This window comes from Tripterygium wilfordii, chromosome 5, assembly GCF_013401445.1.
Source record: "Tripterygium wilfordii isolate XIE 37 chromosome 5, ASM1340144v1, whole genome shotgun sequence".
Classification (NCBI taxonomy): Eukaryota; Viridiplantae; Streptophyta; class Magnoliopsida; order Celastrales; family Celastraceae; genus Tripterygium; species Tripterygium wilfordii.
Genome location: NC_052236.1, coordinates 2186551 through 2205010, shown reverse-complemented (window position 1 = coordinate 2205010; position 18460 = coordinate 2186551). Strand labels below are relative to the sequence as shown.

The window sequence follows — 18460 nt, the reverse complement described above, 5'->3', positions numbered from 1 at the left end:
CCTTGCTTTCTGAGCAGGGAAATACTTTGTGATGAACTTGGTAGCCAGCTGATCCCATGTGGTAATAGATCCTGCTAGCAAGGAATTTAACCACCACTTAGCATCATCCTTTAGAGAAAAGGGAAAAAGAATTAACCTGAGTCCCTCGGCATTTAGGTGTTGGATGTTCTGTGTCCTACACAGATCATAGAATTCCCGAAGGTGCATGTTCGGATCCTCCATCGACTTTCCATAAAAGTGTGGTACAGAATTGATCAATTGAGGAGATATGCTATATGTAGATGCCGCAGTGGGAGTAAAGGCAATGCAAGACGGCTGAGCTAGATTTGTAGGGACAAAAGAAGCCTTGAGTGGTTTCTCCTCTTCAGCCATTGCGTTATCCTCAAAAATATGCTGCTCTTCCTCTTCGTCCAAACTAGATCGTGGCGATGGTGGTAGTGACTGAGAGGATGTGGATTCCGTAATTCGGCGTTGGGCTGCTTCTTTACGGTGTAGACGAGCAGTGCGTTCAATCTCTGGATTGTAAACAAGGTCCTTTCCTTGAGAACTTCGAGTGTGCATACACTGAAAAGAGAAACAAAAAGAAAATCAATTTGCAATTAAATAAAACAATCCCCGGCGACACGGCGCCAAAAATTGTTCAGCTATTTTCGAACACCAAAATAGGTGCTGAAAAATAACTCAATTTAATCCTTGCAACTTAAGAAAATTGTTGTTGAGTAAAGTGAGAAGCAAGGGTATCTCCCCCAGAGGATTGGAATGTAATTGCAAGTCAAATCTAATTGTGATTCGAGCTAAACAGTATTGTGACTCGAGCTACACGACTAACTTAGAATAATCAATAAGAAGTAGGAAACGTTTTTGATTCTTATAAGAGAAATAGTCAAGGGAAAGCTATCCACCACTAACAATCATGTACTGCTGCAATCTTCAACTGTAATTCTTGATTCACGAATAACGATGTTTAAGATAAAACAATGGCATGTTGATTTTATCTTATTGCTTTCTCTTAATTAGTATGTCAAGTGCATGGCATGTACTCCTTAACTTAGTTCTTTAGATGCAATCTAGAATGGCATGTTCATAGATTCAACACTCAAGAATCATTAAGCACAAAGAAAGCAAACATCACTAAATTCACAAGATGTGGCATGCATCTTACATAACCTAGAAATCGATTCACATGAATATGAGTTATCTTATTCATTGGCTACTTGAGACTTTATGAAGATATGGGCGATCAATCATATTGTCCTAGCAATAGAATTCTAAGACATGCATCTAAGCGTGCACTCAAAGAAACATATCTCAGATTTCATCAACAAGTAATATAGTGAAAAGATTTTCATTCGATATCAAGAAATAAGATTAAAGATTAACGAAGCATCAATACAATCATGTTCGGGCTTCAACCAGCCCCTTAACTGAAGGAAAACTAGCCACTCATCATCTGTTTTGAACACTAAAACACAAAAGAGAAAGAGACAACCAAGTAGTAGATCTCCGCTTGCTTGCTGCCGATTTCACCTTCTCTTTGCGTCCTCCGTTCGTTCTTTCCTCCGTCCGTCCGTTCTTCGATGACTTTTACATCCCTTTTATAGTTTCACAATAGGGCACGACTGAGACTTTTGAGACAAAATAGGAATTAAGTCCAATTACCATAAGGAAGTGATTCTCCTAATTGATACAGAACTTGACTTTCGATGCACTTCTCCTTATGGAAACTGAACTTAATTGATTGAGAGAGTTGTCATTGACTTCTAACACATGATTCGAGTGCCTCGTAATCTCCCAAGATTTGTTCCTTGTCTTGAGTACCAAGAATGGTAACTTGAGGTATCAAATCTTCTAATTTCGTATATAATTTCTGCACTGAACCACTGATGCTAAAACTGATGCAACTTCCTCTAGGGAACTCCAAATCACGAACCGTAAAATTCTATGGAAACTAGACTTCTAGATCTTTCCAACGGTATATCACTTGTTGTCCAATTCCTCCTGAGCACGTCCAGTTTATTCCGTGAAATTGACGAATCTGTTTAGGAACCTGACTTGGCTTCAAAATTGTGAACATATTCATCTTTTCTTATTTCACCATATTTTTGCCTCTTTAGCTCTCAATCACCATTAGGGACGTATTCCTTCAAAACTTAGACAAAACACATCAAAACAACCAATTTCACAAAGGAAACTAGTGCAAAGTATAGGAATAAGGGATGTAAAATGTGCATAAATATGTGTTATCAGGTCATCCTCATCGAACTCACCTACTAGTGAAAAATAAAAAGGCTAAATCCCCAACAAGAACTCGTATATTTATGGACATATATTCACGTGAGCATTTTACAACACGACAATAGATACTATATGGCGAATAAATCTACTGAAATAAAGGCAAAACTACCGCAAAACAATAAGTATGAGGTACAAATAATGAAAATGATCATGCCACACAACAAAAACCAGCAATGCATATATGAATATACATATATAATGCTAACAACAAATCACCACAAACGTGTGCGCACAATAGTATGGAAAAACTCATCAAAGGCTATGGCACTTGTGCACCATAATGTCGAAACAAGAGAGACCACGAAGGATCCAACAATATCGGATATTGTCAAGTGGGTAGCAATAAGATGGTGAAAAAATGCCCACAAACATTCACGATGTCTCATGGTGTATGTAGGTAGTACGACCACCGCAAAGTAACCCAACCAGAACATCCAGCTACTATCAACAATACCAACAACGACAATGGATTTAATAAGTCAATCAATCAAAATAACAATTGATGCGTGAATTTTATTAACTTCTCATGCATCCAAATCTTTACAAAAATTAGTTTTATAAATATTTTACTTCATAAAATATCATGTACAACTCTATGTAGAATTTAATCAAATTAAAAAAAATTATTTGATTTAACCCGTTTTAAATAACTTTCTAATTAAATCAATACTCGTCAAGAACTCATATATCTATGAGACAGATATTCGAGTGAACATTTAACAACATGACAATAGATACTATAAGGCGAATAAATGCACCAAAACAAAAGACAGTACTAACGCAAAACAATGATAAGTATGAGGTTGAAATAATGAATATGATCATTCCGCACAACAATAACTTGCAATGCATATATACATATATGAATATACATAGATAATGCTAACAACAAATCACGACAAACGTTTGTGCACAACAGTTTAGAAAAACTCATTGGAGGCTAAGTGTGCACCTAGTGTTGAAAAAAGAGGGACCACGAAGGGTTTAGAAATATTGGGTATCGTCACGCGGGTAACAATAAGGTGGTAGAAAAATACACACAGACATTCATGACGTCTCATGGTGGTGTCTAGGCAGCATACGCACAGCAAAGTAACCCAACCAGAATATCCAACTACTATCAATAATACCAAGAACCACTAATGACGATCGATCCGGTAAGTCAACCAATCAATCCAAATTGACAAAACTTTTCAAATGGGTTGAAGCCTTTCAAATGGGTCAACAAGAAACAATTTGGGCCAAGTGCCCATTGTACCAAAACAAGCCCACTAGAAAACACAACTAAATTTGGGCCAATAATTAAATGAAATTTCGAACCACTATATGGGGGATTTGCACCCATGCAACTCAGAGGGCTCCCGAGTCACGTGGCCAGTGACTCGTGCCTTCTTTAACCTCCACCCATTGACTCGTGCCTTCAACAAACATTATGTTGTATGGCAGACATGGGACATGAGAGACGCAATTATTATAAGCAAATTTTGAGCTGTAAATCATTCTCTTAATTTTGTGGTTCCAACTTTTATATAGAAAAATGGCAACAACATATGGTGGGTTTAAAGAAGATAGCACTAGCAAAAATACTTAAAATAGAGTGCCATGAAATCGACATAATTATATTAATCGAGCGAAGAAAGTGTCAGCCAAAATAGTGAATTACTTAAAATCGAACTTTAAGTATATATATGTCTAACCTGACTGATTGTCAACCAAGTCAACTCTTGTTGTTAACCATCACCCACTTAAACTACTCAAAATAGTGAATTATATATAATGGGGGATTACATCCAAGAGTTGTATGAAGTATCAACAAATTATACTCCTATTTTAACTTTTCGTTGGTTATTATCACTTGTTCTTGTTAGTTTTCAACAAAGAGCCCTAAGAAAAAAAAATTTGGGCTTTGCCCCCGACTTTAGTCAACCTTTGTCCCCCTTCTATAAATTTATGGTTTCGTCGTTGCTTATAATGGCTAGTAGCACATCAAACCATAAGAGTATAGCAAATGCCATACAAGTACCTTGACAAATGTTTGACACATAGGTCCACTTCAAATCTTTTTGCCACATAAACAATTTTAATGTTTCATTCTTGACTAGCTAATTAGGCATAAACACAACACACCATTCTTAAAGTACATAAACACACGAACATATAACTACACAACACACAATTTAAGGATAGACCTCAATAAGAGATCTAAATCCAAACATAGATGTTATAATCTTATAATGACTAAAACCAGCATCCAAGAAGAGCCTTTCCCATTCTTTCTCACTTCTCTCTTTTCCAGTTAACACAGCCATCATAAATATGTCAAATATGAGCATTAATTCAGTTGATTCTTGATCACCATCGCTCTTCTGATCGCTTAACACAATGTCTATGATGATCACTTTTCCTCTCTTGCCTTTGCCTCCAATTGCTTCTTTGCAATTCTTCAATATCTTCAAGCAATCTTCATCACTCCAATCATGCAATGTCCACTACATCATAATATATTACGTAATTGTATGTGAGCAATCAATTCATAGAATTTATATATATTCTTTCTGTGGAATTACTTTTTTTATTTTAACCTAGCCATCAACCTGACAATGCAAAAAGCAAGTTATACAAGAAATCATTATAAGACATGGATGTTAAAATCATCTTACATCAAGGGGCATATTACTGTATGTATAAATCAGAAAAATAAAGTAAAATCAAATATACTATTAATTATTAGATGACAACGGCATAGTATTCAAATTAGGAAAGCAACTACATAGATATTGACTTAACAAACCTTCTACAGCAAAAAAAAAAAAGTGATAAGGAACCCAACAGTTGATATCTCAGTTATCCCCGTTGTTGAGTTGGATGCAGAGAATATAAGTGAAGTCGTGAAGCCTCATGTACTTGAGGAACCACCTCAAAATTTTTTAAATAGCCTCAACATATATATACACTAAATAACAGGATAGAATTGAATAGAAAGAAACCAACAAACCGAGAAGCCAAAAAAGGAGCAGTCCAGCGACACGCACCAAAACCCAAACACAAAAGGATGGGGATCCAGCTTTGAGAATCGAGGCTACCAAAAAGCAAGAAAAAATCCACATGGGAACCCAAGAGAGCAGACAAAGGAACACCAAGACTGCACGCAGAAATCCGGAATGGGACCAAAGAGGGCAAATAGTAAGATTAACAGCAGCAAAACTCCGAGAAGGGACCCATCTCTAGAGAAGCCTTAAAAACGCAGTAAAAGGACTCCAAGAGAGGACCGAGATCTTAGCACCAAGAGCGATGGTAGAAACAGCAGGGAAAAACAGCCAGAAACATGGACACCACCATACGGCAGCAGGAGGCCAAAGGAACGAACTGCGAGGAACCATGCTCAAACTGATGAAAAGGCAGAAGAAGCAATCGGGTCTAGCTAGGGGTCCGAGCAAAGGAGTACACCTGGAAGAGCACGACTAACGGCGGAAGGAGCACCGCCACGGAGGACACCAAAACTCAAGAAAAGAGAAGAACATCTCAAAGGAGATCGCAACCGACTGGGGACGGACCCAAAACCAAGATCCCACCTAAGGAGTGTTGGACCAAGGCTGTAATAATATGTGTTGTATCAATGGTAGTACGTACACTACTCTGGAGTCAACATATATATACACTAAATAACAGAAAGGACCTCAAGAATTTTCTATTTAAACCCTCTTGTTGTAGAAAATCAAGCTCATTGTTGAAACAAGACGACATGTGACAATGATTACTTATCATATTTTATATCTACTTGATTTTCAGTGTTAATTTTTCATTTTTTCGAACATATAATTAATATATAACTCAAAATAAATTCCAAGGTGTTGCCCCCCGGATCCCTATTTAACTTTGTCCACCATGACATAAAATCTTTTGTCCACCCCTATGACCCTCTCATATTATATTTTGGCTTCGTCCTTGGATGCACATAATATCATGTGCGTATAACTCAATAATTGGGATACCAACAACTGGGATCTCTATCATTACTGGTAAAAAAATTAATAGACTTTCCCATACCTTAAGAAGAATGGCATCTCCGGAAGGGATAGACTTTAGCATGTCTCCACCAACATACTTCAAGTTTTCAGTCTCTTTCAAATTGGCAACAACGTGTGGGAGGTCAAGCACTGTGCATTTCAAGTGAGGGAATTCCTCACATATAATCTTGGCAGTCAATCCAACACCACCAGCTACATCAACAAGTGATTTCACTCCCTCAAAAATTGGTTCACAATCTCTAACGATGAGATTCATCGATCGAGAATCCCCGGCCATCGCATCATTGAAGATCTTTCCATACGTAGGGTTTTGGCCACAGTAGTCCCAAAAGCTCATCCCCTGTGTTTTCTCATACACTGGAAGCTCATCATCATCACCATCACCTCCTTGAACCCAGTCAGCCAGGAAACCGCATGAGGCTACGATGCTCGGGTCTAGTACCACGTGAACGTATGGTGACAAGCAGATTGAATTGTGTTTTAGAAGAAGAGTAGAAGAAGGTGTAAGAATGTATGCAACTTCTTCTTCTTCTTGATTCTTGCAGTCAACTTTTGCTGTGGCAAAGAAACCTGAGTGAACCATTAAGCGCATGATCCGATTCAGGTACTTGGTTCGGCCTGGGGGAACCTTAACTGCTGAGGCCAACTCATGAAGAGTGATGGGTTTGCCATGATTGTGGATTATGTCAGGAATCCCAAGCTGAACAATGGACTTGAGGGACATTGATGTTATGTAGTTCATGGAATGTTTGTACAAGTGGGTTTGAGCTTCAAGTAGCTCTCTTACTCCTAGAGAATGATTGAGATCCATAGTTCTAGAGATATCTTAGAACTTCTACTTGGAATAAGATTAGGCAGACAGACTCTCTTCTCTTACAAATGGAGGATCTTAATTTATAGACATTAAAATTTCTTGTTATGAAAACAAAGGCATATAGGTACTTTTCATCCCTTAACTTTTTTTTCTCCTTTTTTCTTGCCCCAACTATGGAAAAGTACTCCGTTTGTCCCTACAATAAACGTGGAATCCTATTATTCTTCAAATCAGATTTCTCCAACATGCCACACAAGCATTTTCTGGCCCCAATCTCTCTTGAAGGACGAAAATGGGACAAAAAAAAGTTTACAAACGAAAATGAAGCTTGTCGCATAATTGAGGGACGAAAAATATTTTTTTTACCGAAAACAAATGATACTAAACAATACTAAAGGAATATGTACAGGCGTTTTAAATGTGGAAACAGTGGCAGAATGTGAAAACAATAATTAGGTAATATAGAGGCAACAACTGGATATTTAAATACATAAAGTTAAATAGTGTAAAATTCAAAGTTAAAGTTAAATAGATAACAAATGCCACATAAGTACCCATTTGACACATAGACACAAAAGTCGTGAACTTTTTTTTCCACATAAGTTTCTCTTTTAAGAAATTAATAATTGCATAATTCCATTTTTTTGCCCTTCATCTTTAATACTCGCATATATCTTAGACATGCAGATCTGAGACACCTCCACATTCATCTCCACCACGGTCACCTTCCGCACCACATCTGCCTCCATCTCAACCACCATCATTGACCACACCTCCACTATCATCTTTACCACCGTCATCGTCCCACCTCCACTATTATCTCTATTAGATGTTCTCTTGCAACTTTTGTGAGAGTGGATATCATCGCCACATGCAAATATGTCCCATGAAATAATCAAGTTTGCAATGCTCCTTTTGTGGATGATGATTCTCTTCTCGATCATTTTTTCATCTTTTTCTTATGCTTCGTTTTCATATGTTGTTGGAGTACTCAGAAGGTTTACTAGCAAACCTAGTAAAGAACATTGGTTTGCCATTGAGCGTGTTATAAAATATTTGTCTGTTACTAAAAATTATGGCTTGTTATATAAAAAATATCATGTTATGCTTGAAGGTTTTTCTGATGCTGATTAGAATACCTTATCAAGTGATTCTCTCTCTACCATTGGTTATGTTTTTACCTTGGGGTGGTGGTGTTGTATGTTGGAAATCTAAAAACCAAACTATTATAGCTAACTCTACTATGGAGGCTGAGCTTATGGCTTTAAGCTCTACTAGTGAGGAAGCTGTTCAGGTATGTTTTGATACAAAATATGCTTGTTATGTTTGTTGTGCTTAGTATGTATCTATGATCAAATTTATAGGGTTGTTAATGCTATATGATTAAGTTTATTATGTCTTCATAATGTCAAATGCTTCCCTCATACTCCGTTCATAGTTTTGACTAATTTTTATCGAAGACATGAAGCTTACTTATAGGTTACAAGTTGTCAAGTTTCAGGACTATATAAATCTTCTATTACAGCACATGATGTGGAAGATCTTTGCTGACTTCAACATTTGCTGACTAGGCTCAAGTAATAGGGCACGAAATTGGTGTAGATTTTAGACGTGTGAAAGCTGGAAACACTGATTATGGCAATAAGAATCACAGTAATGCTAGAAACACTGATTATGGCAATATCAAAGCAAATTGGAAGATATGAGCTAATTGAGCAATCAAAAGAAATATTTTCTGGAAGTCAAAGAAGAAATTGTAAATCCAAGATGATTTCCTAGAAGAAAAGGAAAGAAGATTCTTGGAAGACAAGTAAAGAAAGAAAATCTGATTCCTTGAAGACAAGAAAGGAAAGAAGATGATAGGAAGGGAATGGAGATAAATTAGGATGATTTCAACTCTTACAATCAAGGACATGATTCAAATGGTCAAGAGAGAAACCCTAGTCCTATATAATCTTCTCAGAGGCTGCCTAAAAGAATATAGAGAAACTTCATACGAGCTTCCAAGCAATTCTTGTTATTCATATCTCTAGCCTACTGTTTCCTAGGGATGACAACGGGTCGGGTACCCTTCCATTTATAAAATACCAAAACCGTTTCCATTTAATATATTCTATACCAAAACCGTTCCAAAACCATTTAAATTTCCAAAACCAGAACCGTTCCATAACCGTTTATTATCGGGTACCCGTTTACCGTTTAACTTTTAATTTTTTTTTATTTGAAGACTATATTAATATAAATTAATATTGAGTATGATTTATATTAATTATGATTTTATAATTCAAATTAGTCTAATTTATAGTTTTATTAGTATGCTTCTATAAATATATACGTTTTAATATGCTTTATCATGTTATAATTTAATATCCTAGTTGTATATCTTTATAGATGATTTATAATATTATTGCTATAATGAATCTTTTTATTAAACGGTTCGGGTACCCGAAACCTGACACCAAAAACCAAACCCGACCCTAAACCATGACGGGTTTGAAAACAAAAACCAAAACCGTTTCCAAAACCTATAAGATCGGTTTTCGGGTTTTAAACGGACGGGGTACCCTGTGGATAATGCTCGGATCGGTTTTTTTTGCCATCCCTACTGTTTCCTACTCTTTGTTAGAGGTTCTTTACACTCAAAATTTAGTTTCTAAACCTCTAGCCATATCAAAAATACATATTTGTAAAAGTGTGGCTAGTACTTGAGCCAAAAACCAGCTGTGTAAAGAGGTGGGCTTGTCTCTGCATCAACAAGCTGTCATAGTGGATTTTCAAATCTCAAGGAGGAGCCTTGAGTAGTGGAGTAGGTCCATTTCTGGCTGAACCACTCTAAAATCGTTTGCACTCTCTCTTCCCTTATTTTTTACAATCTTTACATTGTTTGATTGTGTTTTATTATCTGTCATTACTCTCCTCTTCCTATGCTTACTTGTTTGATCAAATTGTGTGAACATCATTTGAATATTCTCTGTTAGAATAATTTTAGCATCTTGTTTGTTGAATTCTATTCTAATCCTAGACTTAATCAATTAGTTTCCAAAAGAAAACCTAGTCTAGCAATCACAGGAACCAAAAGGAGTTTTAAAAAGACTTACTTTATACAATTGACCCCCTCTTGTATTAAGCCTAAGGTCCTAACAGAAGCTAGTTGGTTATGGATTTCATACAAGAAATTCATATGTGGGAGAAACCAGTTCCACCAATTCTTATTCATTGTGATAGTACAACTGCTATCGGGAGAATAAAGAATCGTTATTACAATGGGAAGTCCATACCTATAAGAAGAAAACACAGTAATGTAAGATCTTATATGTGTAATGGTGTTATAAATGTGGACTATACGAAATCATGTGATAACCTTGCAAATCCACTAACGAAGGCCTTGATAAGAGATAGGGTCCGGAGTACATCGAGGGGGATGGGTTTAAAGCCCATTGATTAAGTCATGAGCCACGTATGAGGATACCCAACCCAAGGACCAAAGATTCTGTAACTGGGTTCAATGGGAAAAACGAATCATATGGTGGTTGACAATGCACTATTATTTGTTCCATCCATATGATGTGTGTGCATTATCCTATACTGTTTGGAGGTTGAGTTTTCTAAAACTCTTAATGAATATATGTAGCTTGTTTGAGTGGGGTGTATGATGTACAAGAACACCCTTGACAGAATTCACTTATATAAGTGTGGGAATGGGGTTGCTCCTAATGAAAATTTGGAGAAATTCTCAAATAGCACTTATGAATACTGGGATCAACACACGACTGTAACGTGTTGGCTATGGAAGCCTATGTCTACACCTGGACTATTATGTGTGATTATTGATACTTTATTTCATCTAAGTAGTTATAGTTCAAGTCCGAGACCACTGATGAATACCCAAACCGGCCCATAAGGCCCAAGGTAGAACTACAACCCAGAAAACCGGCTTACTAGGTGAGGGTGCCTTGGATCCTTTTAAACTAGAGTTGGTAGCCCTATTTTTTCGATGTGGGATACTCATCAAACCACCCCCCTTGGACAGCCGACGTCCACGGCGGCTACGCTCGCCTGGCGGCTCCACTCGCCCTTCAGACGGTAGCCCTTTCCCGGACGGCAGCCCTCTCCGCAAACCCGACTCTCTCAATGAAAGCACCAATGATGAATACCCAAACCGGCCCATAAGGCCCAAGGTAGAACTACAACCCAGAAAACCGGTTTACTAGGTGAGGGTGCCTTGGATCCTTTTAAACTAGAGTTGGTAGCCCTATTTTTTCGATGTGAGATACTCATCAACCACTAACGACTCTAGAGTAAAGGTTGATAGTTCACTAAGTGGAGGTTCAATGCATTGCACATCTTCATGATGCATAATGGTCCTCCCTGCCCGAGTATATTCTTTTTTATTTTATTTAAAATTTGTGGGGGGATTGTTTGGGTTATTTTAGAATAAAAGGAAACAAAATATTTAATATAATCAATCATATTTATTCCTTACCATATTTAATATTGTCTATTGTAATCTTTGTAACCCCTTCTAATTCAATGGAAAACAATAAATCCCACATTGAAAAAAAATAAGGGAGTATATACACCAATTTTTTTTTTTTGTATGGAGTATATGCACCAATTAATAAGTGATATTTTACGTTGGGCCATTTCAAGGCCCTTTACGAGTAACTAATGTGGTGTTATTGGGTGGTTTCAATTGTTATAGCCGTAACTGATGAAGTCATTAACTCCTAGCCCACCTATATAAACCCCTCTACCCCAAGCCTCACAAAACACACTTCTCACAAGCTCTCTTCTCTCTAGAAAAAAAATACTCTCTCTAATATTCTTTGGGCAGAAATCAAAAGGTGTTTCTTGTGGAGCTTCAAGCTAACCATCAAGTGTAGGTCTGAGTTAGCTATACAACTGAGTTGGGCTGTTGTATCCCATAAGAATCAAGTCAAGAGAATTCTAGTGCATCTCTTCTAAACCAAAGAAGAACTGTAGAGGGCTCGAACCTCCTTGAAGAATACATAAACAACTCGGCACGTTTGAATAAAAAGATTTAGGTTGCCGGATTTTTGGATTAAGTCTAGACCATATGAATGACATAGAAAATAGGTTAATGTCCGCATGGCGACCGCATGACTTTAGGCTCTTGTAAGACGATTTTCCATCATTCCAAGTTTTTGTGGCTTGCCCCTCTATTGTAATTTTTTCTTTTCTTTTGTTTGTCCTTGCTCCCAGACCATCCTTTAGATGCCCTGTTGTTTTCTTGTGATTTTCTCTATGAATATATTTTATTCCAAGTCTTGTTTTTACAAGCTTACGGGCATCTGATTCCTTAGTTCGCCAAGCATGTGGTGTTTTATTCTCTTTTGAAGTTTGGACGTCGTATTCCCTTTTTCTCCCAACTCAATTAGAATGTTTGCGCGGGATATTGTTTCTGTTTAGGGTAAAATGTATAATACCTTGTATGTAATTTGTCATAGTATTTTAAACAACATATATGCTTCCAGCATCTATTCAACCGCAAGTGAGTCGTTGGTTGAATGACAATCACGTTGCATGTAAGGGATTACCGATCCATTAGGTCGTGAGTTCGAATCCTACCCCCTTCCCAAACCTCTGTTTCAAAAAAAACATTTATTCAACCAAACAATCTTAGCATTTTAGACAACATATATGCTTCTATTTAAACTAACATATATGTTACTTTCAAAATTATCCACTAAATTAACCATATGTTCAATGGCAGACATGGGACATGAGGGACGCAATTTTTATATGCAATTTTTGAGCTGTAAATCACTCTCTTACTGTTGTGGTTCCAACTTTTATAAAGAAAGAATGCAACAATATGTAGTGGGTTAAAAGAGGAGCATTAGTCAAAATATTTTAAATAGAGTGCCATGAATTTGAATGCTTTCAAACCATGAAATTGAGATAATTATATTGATTGAGTGAAGAAAGTGTGGCCAAATGTTTTAGGGGTACACAATAAAAAGTGGCTTTTTTTTAATAAAAAAAAGTTGAACTAACACCCCCACTCTAACATCTCAAAATAGTGCATTATAGGTAATGGAGGATTACATACGACTACAAGAGTTGTATGAAATAAGTTGGTTTATTATTAAGTGTTTGGGAGTTATATAAGGTACATACGCTATACTCTTTCTCTCGTGCTGGAAAAGTAAACCCTCTTCAATTACATATGTTTTTCGGCTTTTTTATTTCAACCTAGGTCCCGATCCCGTTTGAGTCGTCATCTTGGGAGTTAGGCATACCTTCCCGCTTGAGCGGTAGTTCACGGGTCTCCTCAGCATCCACTCCTGCTTGAACACACTTGTTTCTCTCTTTTTTAAATAACAGTTTTTATTTTATTAAAACTGTAAAACGTATTTAACGTGTTTTTGTTTAAACCAAACATTACGTCGATCTGAGAAGTCCCGTTGTTCTAATTTTGTTGAAGAGACACACTCTTTCAAGTGTTATAAAAAGAAGGACGAATCTCTGTGAGATATACAATTTTGAGAAAGATAGAAACGAGCATAACAATTATTGGTGTTCTTATGTGTAAATATCACTTACAAAGGTTCTGGGTTGCTTTATCTTGGGGACAACATTGTTGTATACCGTAAGCACAAAATTCAGAGGCAAAGCCATGAAATCGTCTTCAAGAGAGCGACCTAGTTCATGACTCAGCCATTTTTTCAAACTTGATTCGGTTTGTTCTTCTTTGCAAATTTTTGAGGTAATATTTAATCAATTTTTCTGGTAGTGTTTCAACAAACCATAATAGAGTGTTTATTTCTAATTGAAATATTTTCAATAATTTATTGATTCATGCTTAATAAACACAACACACCATACTTAAAGTACATACACACAACAACATTCTCTCACGACTCAAACTCAAATGCTTGGAATTGGAAATATTGAAAACATATATGACTACACACACAAACACACAATTTATGGATAGACCTCAATAAGAGATCTAAAACCAAACATAGATGTTATAATCTTATAATGACTAAAACCAGCATCTAAGAAGAGCTTTTCCCATTCTTTCTCACTTCTCTCTTTTCCAGTAAACAAAGCCATCATCATTATGTCAAATATCAGCATTAATTCAGTTGATTCTTGATCACCATTGCTCCTCTGATCGCTTAACACACTGTCTATGATGATCACTTTTCCTCCCTTGCCTTTGCCTCCAATTGCTTCCTTGCAATTCTTCAATATCTTCAAGCAATCTTCATCACTCCAATCATGCAATGTCCACTACATCATAATATATTACATATATAATTGTATATAAGCAATCAAATCATAGAATATATATTTTGTCTGTGGATTTAATTTTTTATATAAACTAGCCATCAACCCGACAATGCATGAAGCAGGTTCTACAAAAGAAATCATAGTAAGATATGGATGCTAATATCGTCTTACATCAAGGGGCCTATCACTTTATATATAAATCAGAAAAATCAAATCAAATCCAATATACTATTAATTAATTATTAGATGAAAATGACATAGTATACAAATTAAGAAAGCAAGTACATATCTACTATTAATTAATTATTAGATGAAAATGGCATAGTATACAAATTAAGAAAACAACTACGTGTATATTGACTTAACTAACCCTCTACAGTAAAAAACGAAAAAATGATAAAGATCCCAATATTTGGTATCCTAGTTATCCGAACTGCTACGTTAGACGCTCGGGATCCAAATTAATTGATGGGCTCCACATGTCTTACATGATGCATATGAAATCATGTGCGTACAACTCAGTAACTGAGATAATTGGAATACCTATCCTTACTGGTAAAAAATTAATAAGTCAAAAAGCAATATAGATTTGCCCATACCTTAAGAAGTATGGCATCTCCAGAAGGGACAGACTTCAGCATGTCTCCACCTACATACTTCAAGTTTTCAGTCTCTTTCAAACTGGCAACAACATGTGGGAGGTCAAGCACTGTGCATTTCAAGTGAGGGAATTCCTCGCATATAATCTTGGCTGTCAATCCAACACCACCTGCTACATCAACAAGTGATTTCACTCCCTCAAAAATTGGTGCACAATCTCTAATGATGAGATTCATCGTTTGAGAATCTCCAGTCATCGCATCGTTGAACATCTTTCCAAACTTATGGTTTTGGCCGCAATAATTCCAAAAGCTGATCCCATTTGTTTTCTCATAAACCGCAAGCTTATCATGATCATCATCACCATCACCATCACCTCCTTGAACCCAGTCAGCCAGGAAACCGCATGAGGCTACGATGCTCGGGTGTAGTACCACGTGAACGTATGGTGACAAGCAGATTGAATTGTCTTTCAGAAGAAGAGTAGAAGAAGGTGTAAGAATGTACGCAACTTCCTCTTCTTCTTGATTCTTGTAGTCAACTTTTGTTGTGGCAAAGAAACCTGAGTGAACCATTAAGCGCATGATCCGGTTCAGATACCCGGTTCGGCCCGGGGGAACCTTAACTGCTGAGGCCAGCTCATGAAGAGTGATGGGGTTTCCATGATTGTGGATTATGTCAGGAATTCCAAGCTGAACAATGGAGTTGAGTGACATGGAAGTTATGTAGTTCATGGAATGTTTGTACAAGTGGGTTTGAGCTTCAAGTAGCTCTCTTGCTCCTGGAGAATGATTGGGATCCATAGTCGTAGGATATCTTAGAAGCTCAGCTCTACTTGGAATTAGATTAGGCACACTCTCCTCTCTTACAATGGAGGATCTTAATTTATAGACATTAAAATTTATTGTTATGAAAACAAATGGTACTAAACAATACTACAGATAATTAAATTTAATGCCTATTAGGTCAAGAGGAGTATGTACATGCGTTTAAAATGTGGAAACAGTTGCAGAATGTGAAAAAAATTTCAAATATAGAGGCAACAACTGGATATTTAAATACATAAAAGGGAAAAGTGTCAAATAATTCACATGTTCTCTATAGTGATTGAAGCTATATACTTAACAAAATGATATGTAAATCAATGATAAACTATCATAAATTTCTTATATAGACTATCTATATATAATTAAGACCCAAGTATCTGATGCTCAATCAGCTACACAACATACGGATGAGGACCAAAAAAATGAGAAATCATTATGGAGAGATAAGGTTGTAACATGGAGAGATAAGGTAGTTCTCATGGGTCCTCACATGGGTTAATGAGAGATATGCTGAATGATAAGTTTGGTCCAAGTGTAACTTCCTCAAAGACAAAAGATAATTCCACTACTAGCTCAATCTCATCCTTATCAATCAACGAGACTCAACAACATATTGTTGATCAACCATAAGAGAGACTTGATCTCTATCTTTCACAACAAAGAGATTCACGTGCAACAATTGAGGATAGAAATGAATGTCTTGTATAGTTAATGGCTCTCTGTATATATGACCTTGTGTTCAACGTGTAATACAAGATAAAGTTGTGGTAAATGGGAAAAGTGTATTGTATTAACTTGACGGCTCCCTTTACAGACATCAAAGACAATTGTATATATACAGTATGTAGGGAAGAAGCCCCAAAGCTAAGCCAATTAAGCAGTGCCACATGACATTTACAACAAGAGTAAAAACGGTGTAGCTTAGGAAGCTTTCTTAACAGCCTCCCTCAAACTTGAGGGTAGAGAAGCTCTGCGAACCGCACCAAGTTTGTCTCTGAGAAAGTTGAATCGAGAGTGCGATAGAGTTTTGGTAAGACAATCAACAACTTGATCATATGAAGGAATATATCACACTTGGAGTAATCTTGTAGGGACTCTATCACGGATGAAGTGAACATAAATGCCAATGTGCTTTGTCCTTGCATGATAGGCAGGATTGGCTGCAAGAGCTCCCGCACTGAGATTATCACACCAAGTGATTGGTATTGCTGGCAAAGGAAATGAGAACTCATGCAGAAGAGACTGAATCCAGGCTAGTTCACAAGCAGCATTAGCCAAGGCGCGATACTCAGATTCAGTAGAGGACTGAGCAACAACATTCTGCTTCTTTGAGGACCATGACACAATAGTATCTCCAAGAAAAATACAGTAACCTGCCACTGATTTTCTATCTTCTAGATTGCAAGCCCAATCCGCGTCAAAGAAACCAACAAGAGCTAATCTGTCACATGGTTTGATATGAACTCCCATATCTCTGGTTCCCTTCAAATATCTTAAGACTCTCTTAACTACTTGCCAATGAGTAGTAGTTGGATGTTGCAGGTATTGGCTGAGTTTATTAACAATATAGGAGATGTCGGGTCGAGTGTTGGTTAAATACTGCAATCCTCCCACTATGCTTCCGTAAATCGTGGGATTAGTCATAGGATCTCCATCGGTTGAGGTATAGTGCTTGCCAATAGCAGCCGGAGTAGGACAAGGTTTAGTGTTCTCTAGGCCAGCTCTTTTTAGGAGATCTTCAATATACCTGGTTTGTGTCAAATACATGCCAGTTACATCCCTTTGAACTTCTACACCCAAGAAATGATGAAGAGAACCCATGTCCTTGAGAGCAAATTGATTGTTCAACCTCAGCACAAATTGTTGGAGTGAGGAAGGATTGTTGCCCGTGACAATCATGTCATCAACATAAATCAAGACCATGAGTACCTATGCAGTTTGCTTGTAGACAAACAATGAGGAGTCACACTTGGAATTCATGAACCCCTAAGCAATTAAGGTTGTTCTCAGTTTCTCATACCACGCTCGCGAAGCTTGTTTGAGACTATAAAAGGCCTTGTGAAGTTTGCAGACGTGACCGGGTTTGTGAGCATCAATAAAGCCCTCTAGTTGCTGCATATACACGGTTTCCTGGAGAGTCCCATGCAGAAAGGCATTGTTGACATCAAGCTGTCTCACAATCCAGTTTCTTAACACAGCAATAGTTAGCACAATTCGAATTCTAGAAGCCTTAACAACCGGGCTAAAGGTCTCAGTATAATCAACGCCTGGAGTTTGATGAACACCTTTGGCCACAAGCCTTGCTTTGCACCTTTGAAAACTCCCATCAACATTCAATTTCACTTTGTAAACCCATTTATTACACTATAGAGCATTAAATTCTTCAACCATTGCTGCTTGCCAGCTTGCTGATTTGAGAGCTTCCTATGTAGTCTTAGGTTCTATTGGAAGAGCAAGAGTGGCAGTGTATAGTTGATATTCTGTAGGAAATTTTTTAGGCTTGTGTAGTCCGAATTTGCTTCTGGTTTGCATTTGGTGGCCAATAGTTACAATGTTTTCAGTGGCTTGAGGTGCTACTTTTGGGTTTGTTGTGTTGTCAAGTGGGACTGCTTGAGTTGTAGCTAAGATGGCTG

At 37.2% G+C, this 18460-nt stretch overlaps 3 protein-coding genes across 3 annotated transcripts; all 3 read right to left on the bottom strand.

Moving 5' to 3' along the window:
• Positions 1-4363: 4363 nt before the first annotated feature.
• LOC119998520 (isoflavone 4'-O-methyltransferase-like) lies at positions 4364-7134 on the bottom strand. The gene is made up of 2 exons (XM_038845872.1): positions 6343-7134; positions 4364-4784 (listed from the first exon to the last, which is right to left on the bottom strand). Exons 1-2 carry the CDS (start codon positions 7132-7134, stop codon positions 4473-4475), a joined length of 1104 nt encoding a protein of 367 aa, XP_038701800.1. The 3' UTR covers positions 4364-4472.
• Positions 7135-13925: 6791 nt separating this feature from the next.
• On the bottom strand, positions 13926-15852 carry LOC119998995 (isoflavone 4'-O-methyltransferase-like). The gene is made up of 2 exons (XM_038846482.1): positions 15000-15852; positions 13926-14400 (listed from the first exon to the last, which is right to left on the bottom strand). The coding sequence occupies exons 1-2, from the start codon at positions 15801-15803 to the stop codon at positions 14089-14091; spliced, it is 1116 nt and encodes a 371-aa protein (XP_038702410.1). The 5' UTR covers positions 15804-15852; the 3' UTR covers positions 13926-14088.
• A 567-nt stretch (positions 15853-16419) lies between these two features.
• Positions 16420-17750, bottom strand: LOC119998518 (uncharacterized mitochondrial protein AtMg00810-like). The gene is made up of 2 exons (XM_038845871.1): positions 16900-17750; positions 16420-16546 (listed from the first exon to the last, which is right to left on the bottom strand). The coding sequence occupies exons 1-2, from the start codon at positions 17748-17750 to the stop codon at positions 16420-16422; spliced, it is 978 nt and encodes a 325-aa protein (XP_038701799.1).
• Positions 17751-18460: the final 710 nt, after the last annotated feature.

Excerpts from the sequence above, each read along its gene's own strand:
- LOC119998520 (XM_038845872.1), bottom strand. The coding sequence starts at position 7,134 with ATGGATCTCAATCATTCTCTAGGAGTAAGAGAGCTACTTGAAGCTCAA. Across the intron at positions 4,785-6,342 it reads GAGATGCCATTCTTCTTAAG|TGGACATTGCATGATTGGAG; the intron begins GTATGGGAAAGT and ends ATTATGATGTAG.
- LOC119998995 (XM_038846482.1), bottom strand. The coding sequence starts at position 15,803 with ATGGATCCCAATCATTCTCCAGGAGCAAGAGAGCTACTTGAAGCTCAA. Across the intron at positions 14,401-14,999 it reads GAGATGCCATACTTCTTAAG|TGGACATTGCATGATTGGAG; the intron begins GTATGGGCAAAT and ends ATTATGATGTAG.
- LOC119998518 (XM_038845871.1), bottom strand. The coding sequence starts at position 17,750 with ATGGTCTTGATTTATGTTGATGACATGATTGTCACGGGCAACAATCCT. Across the intron at positions 16,547-16,899 it reads CCTACAAGATTACTCCAAGT|AGAGCCATTAACTATACAAG; the intron begins GTGATATATTCC and ends TCATATATACAG.